We start from the raw sequence: 10,236 nt of genomic DNA on the forward strand, positions 1-10,236 counted from the left end.
ACATCACGGCGATCCCTTTATCGGTCGGGAACTTCATCATCAGGTGGTACGTGGACGTTATGGCCTTCAACCGATTGAGAGTCGGGCGGCCGACGATGATGTTGTAAGCCGAGGGCTGATCCACCACCAGGAACGACACGATGTGGGTAACCTCGAGCCCCCCCGGCGTACCGAAGGTAACCGGGAGGTCGATAGTTCCCTCCGTCATAACCCTCTCCCCAGAGAAGCCGAAGAGCGGGGTTGAGATCGGGGTCGGTCTTACCCCGGATAGCTTCATCCTGTCCAACGCAGATTTGAAGATTATGTCGGCGGAGCTCCCATTGTCGATCAGGATTCTCCGGACGAGGTTGTTGGCGACCGGGGCAGAGACGACTATCGCGTCGTTGTGTGGATGGAGAACTCGCGTTGCTTCTTGTCCGGTGAAGAACATGGACTCGAAGGGGGCCGGAGGAGGGACCTCGTACGTGTGGTTGATGTAGTGCGCTATTTTCCCTTGGGAAACTTCGCGCACGTACTTCTTCCTTTGCGTAGCCGAGTCTCCGAACTCCGGGCCACCCAAGATTGCACCCACGACGTGAAGTTGCGAGCTCTCCGGCTCTTCGGTTGTCGCGCGGTCCGTGACAGTCACCGTCGCCGGGCCTTTCTTCCCTTGCCGCGGGCGACCCCCGTGCGCCGCGGCCGTCCCGATAGTTCTCAGGACGTACTCTTTCAGCTTCCCATCTTGAATCAGGGCCTCAATCTGACGCTTGAGTTGATAACATTCGGATGTCAGGTGCCCGTGATCTTGATGGTAGTCACAGTACTTGCTTTGATCCCTCTTGGCGGGATCCTTCGTGAGCGGGGTTGGGCTCCCCAACTTGTCACGGTGCAGAGCCAGGATTTGCTCCGGCGGAGTGTTCAGAGGAGTGAATGGCGAGAACCTCCGGAAGCTGTCGACATGCGATGGCTTCGGCCCGGGGAGGGAACGGCCGTTAGGGGCCTGGCTTCCCTTATTCCTCCTCTTTCGGGGGTCGGGACGATCTTCATCTCGATCGTCGCGGCGGCGACTCCCCTGTCCTCCTGACTTTCGGCCATCTCGGCCATCGAGATAGTCCTCGACTCCCATGTATGTGCGAGCTCTTGTCATCAGCTCCGCCATGTCACGCGGGACTTGGCCAACAATAGACTTGAGGAAGTCGCTCGTGCGCACTCCCTCGGTGATCGCCGTGATGGCGTCCCTGTCGTCGAACCCTTCGACCTTGTGAGACTCCTCGGTGAAGCGAGCGAGGTATTGTCTCAACGTCTCGTCTCTTCCTTGTCGGATAGAGAGGAGGTGGGTCTTCGGCTTCTTTTGCGCCACGAGGGTGGCGAATCGGGCGAGGAAAGCCTCTCGCAAGGCCCGGAAAGACGGGATGCTTCCCGGCCTCAAGCTTCGGAACCATTCAAACCCCGAGCCTGTGAGGGTCAGGCTGAAGGCTTGGCAGAGGGTGGCGTCCGCCTGCCCCTGCATAGTCATCCACGTCTCATAGTGTTGGACGTGGAAGTGGGGGTCCGTACGTCCATCGTAGGGGGGAATGGACGGTAACTTGAAGTTCCCCACGCATGGTTGCGCGAGGATTTGCGCGGCGAAGGGAGAGTATGATTCCTCGATCCCTCCGTACGGCCTTTGCCTCCCTGACTCCCTCATTTCGATGATTTGATTCTGGAGGCTTTGAATCATCGTGACCATGTCGAGCCCGTTAGCGGGGCCGACCGTCGGGGCCACGGGAGTCACCGGTTGGCGTTCGTTGGACGCTTGGTCCACGACATTGGCCTGCGGCCGGCCGAGAGTTGCGGCGGGGAGCGCGTCCCTTCGAGAGTTTAGCCTTTGGCGGAGATCCTCCCCTCGGGAGTTTCTCTGCGCCGTCAAGCGCTCTCTAAGGTCCGCACTCGGTGCGGGGCGAGGTGAGGTCGCCCTTGGTCGGGCCGTCCGGCAGGCGCTTCGGCTGTCGGCCCCATCGTCTACCAGAGTCGCTCTCTCCTCGGCGAGGGGCCGTGTCCGGCCACCTCTTGAAACCGAGGGGGCGAGTCCCCGGGAATGTGACCGTGCCTGCTGCCGCGCTAGGTGCGACGGCCCGGCCAAAGCGTCGTTGGGCCTCTCGGGCCGCGAAGGGGCGAGGCTAGGCGTTGCCTCGTTGGTCCTCGACTCCCCCACATATTCGGAGTCGGAGTAGTCTTTGGCGGACCTATCTTCGACGTCATAGCCGAGGAGGTCGGCTATGAGCGAACCGTCGACGCCGGGGCGGTCAAGGAGCTCCGCAAGCCGCCGGGCCGTGTCCTCTCGGAGCACGGCCTCGGGGTCAATCATCGGGTCTTGGGGCTGGCTCTCGCTATCGCGAGGTTGCCCTTCAAGACGATGTGCGAGGCGTCGAAGACCGTACCTCGAGCTCGTCGCTCGGGTACCCGCGGAGGTAGTGGGAACGTGACTCATCTCTCGAGAGTCGTGAGAACAAAGGGAGAAAACTGGTAGAGGGAATGCGTCGTCAAGGTCGAGAGATCCCCTCCTTCTAGCGCCAAAATGTTGTCGCAGTTTTTCGGACAACGATTTAGGAGTCGTAGACGGTTAGACCCAAGGCCGGACCAAGTGGTCTCGTCTCGACTCGAGCGTGTCGGGCTTGGTATCCCAAGCCGCCCCTTAGCTGTAGATGATCTCTATCTCGTCCAAGCACCTGAAACGTGAACAGAAAGGTGTGAACTACAAAGGGGAAACAGAGGGGTTGCCTCTGTTTACATCTCCGACGCTCAACATTAGTAGGATTGAGGTGGTTTGTAGAGGGTTTAGTGTTTAGAGGTCGAGACTTGAGAGAAACGAGCGAGGTACGAGTTCGACAGCGTTTCAGTACTCAAATTCGGATTACCTGGACCAAGGGAGGTACCTCGGTATTTATAGGCGACCAAGGAGCGTCGTGGACAGCCCCTTGGCCGAGAGACGCCTCTGACCCGGCCATGGACGGCTCTGACCCGGCCATGGCCGGCTCTGACTCGGCCGTGGAGGCCATGGCCGGCTCTGACCCGGCCATGGCCGGCTCTGACTCGGCCGTGGGGCCATGGCCGGCTCTGACCCGGCCGTGGAGGCCATGGCCGGCTCTGAAAGAGTTGACACTGAAATCTCTCGGTTCAAATGAATATATATTTTACTCAAGAATTCTACTTAATTGTAATGAGTGGATCCATTGAATATTATCTATATTTACCCTTCATGAATATCATCAACTAGATGGGATTTACAAAATTACAATTTTACCCTTCTAGCTGTTATTTCCTCAACTCTTTTGTCGCTTGTGAATAAGTTAGAAACAATGTATTGACGAGCAACTAACAAGTCACATTGATTCATTGAAAAGAGTCATGACTCAATTTGGACACTAGCCAGTTCATTTATTCACATTCCAAGGAACAAAGCTTGAGGTGATATGCATTGCATTTCAGCAATCTTGTACATGAATTCCATATCTATGAGATCTTCACAAAGTTACTCATGACATCTTCATAACTTAGTACTTCACCAATAGGTCTTGTCTATATCACATAGTGAATCTAGAACTCTGACTTTCTCAAATGAGAATACGTAAGTTATGAAATGACATGTCTCATTTCAGGATTGAGGTAAGCATGATGCAATTCATACGTAGTGACTTCGAGACATAATAGGTTAAATGGTTTGGTCTTATTCTGTCTCTAGAATTGCACTCGTCAATTCGGTACCTTCAAAAGATACCTATGAAGAACTATATAGTCTCCAACTCTCAATGTCCCATTACCAGACATCATAGATTCTCCTAACAATCATACTGAGATCAATAACCCTTTGACTCTTAGATTGTGAATACACTATTTTAAGCAAACCACGAAGAGTTTGTTCATGCAAATCTATATTTGACTCTTCGTTTGCTGTTAGGTTTGTTTAAGGACTAAAGACTATAATTTATCATAAAGCTTCAAACAGACAAGGAAGAATGAATGAACGTTTCAACTTTTATTAATAATTCAGCAATTACAAGCAAGAGTTTTCGTGTGACTTTATTACATCAAATGTACATAAGTAAAGACTACTGCTCTTCTTGTGGGCACCATTGACAACAAAGACGCCCCTAACGACGCACTTAAGACAACCATGGGGTGCATCAAAGACGCCCACGAGGCGCACCTAAGACACCTACGAGGCGCACCGAAGACGCCCTCGATGTTCGCTAAAGCCATCCCTAACGGCGGAATCTAGGCCGTCCCACGCAACGCACCAAGCCGCTCCTAACGGCACACCCAAAGTCGTCTCCCCGCCGCACAAATTCGATGTAGTTCTGTCTTGAGTTTCCACTCGACCTATGGTCGACAGGAAACTCGGGGGGCTAATGTTATCCGTCAATTCTGAGCCTTCGACCCGGAGGCCAGATCAGCCTAAGGTGGGCCTGCTCGAGAGAACACCGCCCGAGTGACCGGACCAACCATTCACACAAAAAGCATGATCGGTCAGCCAAGCATTGGCCCGAATGGCCATGCAATGACTCAGTAGACCAGTCTCGAGGCAGTAGGCCCGCTCGGCCAAGGCCCGATCAGACAGTCTCGGCGTAGCAAGCCCATTCGGCCGAGGCTCGGCCGGCTAGTCCGGGTCTGCTGCCCGCTCGGCCGTCTCCTGTCCGGCTGAGGCCTATTCGGCCAAGGCCCACTCGACAATCTCTCGCTCGGCCAAGGCATGCTCGGCCGTCTCCCGTCCGGTCACGGCCCGCTCGGCCAGTGCCCGGTCAGCCATCCACATCACTCCTTATACACGATGCTTCATCTATAAATAGAAACCCCTTCTCTATTCCAAGGGTAATCCGAATTTGAGCTCTGAAACGCTGTTGAACTTTTGAGTCACTCGTTTCACTCATCTTTGGCCTCTAAACCCCTCGAAAACTTCTATACTCCACTCAATCCCACTAGTGTTGAGCGTCGAAGAGGCAAACAGAGGCACCCTCTCTGTTTCCCATTCGTAGTTCATCGTTTCCTTTTCTTTCAACATCAACGAAGGACGAAAGAGACCAACCACAGCTAAGGAGGAGCTTGGGATATCGAGTTCAGGACGCTCAAGCTCGAACGCGACTACTTGGTCCGACCTTGAGTCGAACTGTTTGGAGCTTCTAAATCGTTGTCCGAAAAGGAGCGACATCAGATACATTTCATAGGTATTTGTAGATCAACAAATATGGATAAGTAAACAAATCCTCATATTTATTGACTTATATGCCAACAAATATCAAAAGTTGTTGACTTGTTTGTCAACAAATCATGGACGTTAAAAAAATAAAAAATAAAATTATTGAGCTCAGAGCAAGGATGAGGTCATCGCGGTGGAGTTAGTCACAAGAGTATGAAAAATTAAATCACGATTTGATTTGGAAACTGAAAAGTTGTGAATCTTTATGTGAAAAACAAGAAAATATATTAGAATGTTCGTAAAAAAAAAAGTTAAGGATTACAAAGTAGGTGTACACTGAGCCCATTAATAGATTTGTCAAAATTATATTTTTTTGTTAATTATAGGAAAAATTATTGTAGCGAATAGATCCATCCATTTTCTAACAGACGAAGAAGAGTAAAAACGAAAAAAAAAAAAAGAAAAAAAAAGAGGAAGATAAAATTGTACACAAATTTTTCTATTTCCAGATTTTATTAACACGTTTTGGTCGATTATGGAAATAGTCATTGTAACGGGGATTAATTTTCCACGTAAAAAGTGCGGATTCCTCTACAAATTTTGCAAATTAAGCATAAAATTCAGCAAATACCACAAATGTTTTCATAAATTTCGTAAATACCGCAACTATTTTAACAAATACTGCATATACTACAATAATGTTTTTAAATTTCGTATATATCATTTATATTAGTTTATTTATTGATGTAATAACTCACGGTAAACTATCAACACTGCAGTATACTATGAAAATGGTAAACTAATAAAATTGAGGCCAGAAACAGATAGCGATTAGCTGAATTTTGACTAATAGAGGACACGCCAAGACGGGCCTGCCTTGTGCTTAAATGGATCTGAGCGGTCAGCCTATTAGGCAAGCTCAAGTGTTTGGGCTTTAACACAAAATGGAACGTAAGTATAAAACGACCATAGCGCTCAGATCGGGACGAATTTAGGTTTATTGTGTTAAATCCAGTAGCTTGGTCGTCGTCGTCGTCGTCATGCTCTTCGTCTTCCTCAGAAACCAAGGACATGGGAAATCTAACGAACCGGGACGGTCTTAATCGGATTTCAGAACAGAGCTCCCATTGCTCCAACCACCCACTTTCTCATCTTCAACGAATTCCCGAAACCATCCGAGAAAAGCCCATCAGATTGCTTCGTAAAGAAAAGTTTGAGGCTCGGCGGAGGTGATTTTTCTTTATGATGCAAATCCGATTATTTCAGACCTTGAGAGTTTCCGGTAACACCCACAACTCACCATCTATCCTTCCCTGGGTCAAATCTCAGCTTCACAATCACACGTGCAGCTATAGTTATTCAATTGCAAGATTGGTGCGAAACCGATGTAACTCTGGATCAATCGGACTGGACGAAGCTTTGGGATATTTTTACTCTATGATTCAAACCCGGCCATTGCCTTCAGTCTGTGCTTTCAACCACTTGTTGGGCTCGCTCTCCAAGATGAAGCAATACTCCATAGTGGTCTACCTCTTCAGAAGCTTAATGTCTCTGGGGTTTCTGAGCTTCAGACCAGACGTGTACACGCTGAACCACGTGATCCACTGTCTCTCCCGGCTCAACAGACTAGGCTCGGGCTTCTCGCTACTGAGCCTCCTCTTCAAGAATGGCATCAGGCCCAGCGCGTGCACGCTGAGCACGCTCCTCCACGGCCTGTGCGCCGAGGGCTCGACGGCCGCCGCGGAGGAGCTCTTCTGCGACATCCTTGGCAACGGGCTCCCGAGCGACCAAGTCACGTTCGGCACCATGATTAACGGGCTTTGCAAGGCCGGGGACGCACGGGCCGCGATCGGGCTCCTCGGGGAGATGCAGGCTCGCTGGAGCGTCGAGCCCAATGCGGTCTGTTACAGCCCCATCATCGACCGTCTGTGCAAAGACGGTGACGTGGTGTCGGCCTTTGGCCTCTTCAGAGACATGGTGGCCGCGGGAGTCAAGCCCAACATCTCTATCTGCAACTCGTTGATCTCTGGCTTCTATAGCTCTGGCCACTGGGGAGAAGCTTCCCAGCTTCTGGGTCTAATGCCCGACTGGGAAATCTCCCCCTGCTTATACACGTTCAACATACAGCTCGATGCTCTGTGCAAGACCGGGAAGATCTGGGAGGCGTTCGGCCTCTTGAAATCGATGAAGACCAGCGACATAAAGCCCGACATCGTCACGTACAACGTTTTGGTCCATACTCTCTCACGATCCGGTTACTGGGAGGAGGTGAATCGGCTTCTTGTGGAGATGGTGAGAGTGAGAGTCTTCCCGAATGTAGCGACAATGAACGGGCTCTTGGACGCTTACTCGGAGAGAGGTCTCATGTGCCGGGCTCGGAGATTGATGGACCGCATGTTCCGGCACGGTCCCAAGCCCAATCTGATAACCTATGGGACGATGATCAAAGGGTACTGCATCGCTGGCGAGATTGAGAACGCGAGACAGGTGTTTGTGAAGATGGGTTCTGAAGGTTTCACGCCCAACGTCATTGTCTACAACACATTGATCATCGGACATGTTAAAGCTGATCTAATTCGCGGGGCTTTTAGACTTCTCGAAGATATGTGCAGAGAAGGGTTGGTGCCGAACGATGTGACACATTACCTCTTGAAGATAATTCGTGCGCATGGTTTGGTTCGTGCATGTGATGAGTGTTGATGCTCATGAGGCGAGATACATGTTGGTTTTTTATATCAATAGTAATGCGATCTGGACTTGGGCTTTTCTCTTTTTCGGATAGAAGTTCATGTTGTCACTCACAGCAACGCATTTTCCTTCCAGAATTGACATTGACACACAGAATCAGAGATCGGTATATCTCGTAGTTCCTTGCTATTTTTTAACATATGTTATATTTTGCATGCTGGTAATTACTTTCCGTCAGACTCATGTTTTGTGAACATATTTATGTTAACATGATCTATCTGATTTGATACAGACAAGTTAGCCAAAAGCACAAATCAGTGAATTAGGCGATTTGATTTCATTTCAAAGATTTACGGGACCCATGTTCCTTTTACTTGTATGTCACATTAATATTGTGTGAAACTTATATATTTATTAATTTTGGTGCTAAAGTCTTGATTTGGACAGGAGTCTTGTTACTATGTGCGCTGCGTGGATAATTTGTCAGTATCGATCTTTGTTGCAAAATATCTGGCAACACTTCAATGTCTTGGTCTGAAGATACGCCATGAACGAGAAATCTGTCTCAATGATTAACAGTTGGTTTCTTGTTCATCCCTCAATCTGAAGATACTCATTGGAATCACGGCCTCTGAATTAAGTTTCAGTTCAATCCTAATTTTTCACGTCGACATGGGTAAGCGCAATACGAAGAAAGGAATTTGTTTTTAGGATAGAATTTATATTCTTTGACTTCGAGGAAGAGCTAGTCTTAGTTTTGGAAAACTCTTTCGGGGTGTTTCATGGCTTGTTCATATTGCTATGCTAGGAACATGGATCGTAAGGAATCAAATGCATCGAGAAAAAACAAATGGAAGAAAATAGCATTTTTTTATGCTCTTTTCTTGCACCTTAAGGGAAATTAGAAGGAAAAAAAATATTTGGGAGGCGAATAGAAAAAGGAGAGAGTGAACATATGATTTTTTTTAAGATTTAAAATCTTCTGATATATTGTATATAGGAAATTTTTTTGAAAACAGAACTCAGTTACGAGGACACATTGTTCTCGCTTTGTTATGATTAAGATTTAATAATTTGTCAATAAAATTAATTATTTCTCAAAGAAAAAAAAAAGTAAGAAGAAAGAGATGGAAGTTTCATCGTTTACAATAATGATGGAAATTCTTTTGCGTGTTTTATCTGAGATTTGCCCTATCATTACCGTTATCATACCGGAACTTCAAATTCGGGGTAATCCGTTTACCGAAAAGGAAACCGATGGGTATTCAGACAAAAAAAAGAAAAAAAAAACGGTACCGACAGGAAACCGTTTACCGTAGAAGAAACTGACAAAAAATATAAGAAACTGAGCGGTATTCAGACAAATATTTTGCAAAAATAATCATACTTTTCTCAGTTCAAACTTCATAGTTCAACGAATACATGATATCAATTCTTCAACACAAATCATCATATTCATCATCAAATCATCATATTCAACTCAAGAACATCATTAATCATCATTAAACACCATAAGCATCATATTCATTTCAAGAACATCCACTCAAGAACATCATAATTATCATATCCATCATCAAATCATAATAAAAAACATAAAAAAAAAAAAAAAAAAACGTCATTCGAATACATAGAAAACCATACAAAAACAATCAACAAACTCATATTCTATGCTCAAACCTTTGAAATCAGGAATTAAAGTAAAAAAAAAAAATGATAAAAAAAATCCCAAAATTGGAGAAACCCCCGAAACTTACCTATCGAAAACCAAGAAAAGTTGACAAAAAAAAAAAGCCTGCGACGAACGAAAACCCCCGAAAAGCACCGAAAAGTACCGAAAATCACCGGTAAATTGGAACGAAGACGGTAAATGTCGAACCGGTACCAGTACTCTCGGATAAGGCAGTTTCCGGCCGGTTTTCGGTCGGTTTTCCTGAAAAGTCAATCCTTGGTTTTATCTTCTAAGTAACCAACTGTTTAGATTTTTTGGTGCTAAATAAAATAAACTAATGCTTCCTTCTACTTTCCTCTTTGATGCATAAGTGCAAAACAATGTAGACTGGTATAGAACAATGAGACTCACATGTTACAACTTAGACACTTGTTTGTGCTAATCTTTTCTTTTTAATTTTCTTCATGTACCATTAAATTGTAGTAGCATGGTTTCTTTAATCCATTCATCACGAATTTGTTGAAAAAAAAAATCATCATCGTGTTGTAGTACAATTGACACAGCTATAAGCTGGAAGTACGAAATATGCAACCACTTCTTCAGTTTATCTCCAGTAACGCAACATAATTACATCTCGAGCGGTCGATTCACCACTTTCGTATGCCCATCGATTTGTGGGTGGAACGCCGTGTAATAGGCTAGCGCGATTCCTGATAAACAAAGGAAC

The 10,236-nt window shown here is 47.0% G+C and overlaps 1 protein-coding gene across 4 annotated transcripts; it reads left to right on the plus strand.

The window, feature by feature from the left end:
* The first annotated feature begins 6,151 nt into the window (after window positions 1–6,151).
* LOC149404112 (uncharacterized) lies at window positions 6,152–9,914 on the plus strand. 4 transcript variants are annotated; one of them, XM_089607031.1, is made up of 3 exons: window positions 6,152–8,006; window positions 8,133–8,216; window positions 8,288–9,914. In XM_089607031.1, exon 1 carries the CDS (start codon window positions 6,395–6,397, stop codon window positions 7,850–7,852), a length of 1,458 nt encoding a protein of 485 aa, XP_089463157.1. In that variant the 5' UTR covers window positions 6,152–6,394; the 3' UTR covers window positions 7,853–8,006; window positions 8,133–8,216; window positions 8,288–9,914. The 4 variants fall into 4 exon arrangements, with proteins under 4 accessions (XP_089463157.1, XP_089463154.1, XP_089463156.1 ...); XM_089607028.1 differs by having other exon boundaries at window positions 6,152–8,216; XM_089607030.1 differs by lacking the exon at window positions 8,133–8,216 and having other exon boundaries at window positions 8,273–9,914.
* Window positions 9,915–10,236: the final 322 nt, after the last annotated feature.

This window comes from Urtica dioica, chromosome 2 (genome assembly GCF_054948205.1).
Source record: "Urtica dioica subsp. dioica isolate 48M chromosome 2, U.dioica_male_clone48M_v1_H2, whole genome shotgun sequence".
Classification (NCBI taxonomy): Eukaryota; Viridiplantae; Streptophyta; class Magnoliopsida; order Rosales; family Urticaceae; genus Urtica; species Urtica dioica.

Excerpts from the sequence above, each read along its gene's own strand:
- LOC149404112 (XM_089607028.1), top strand. The coding sequence starts at position 6,395 with ATGATGCAAATCCGATTATTTCAGACCTTGAGAGTTTCCGGTAACACC.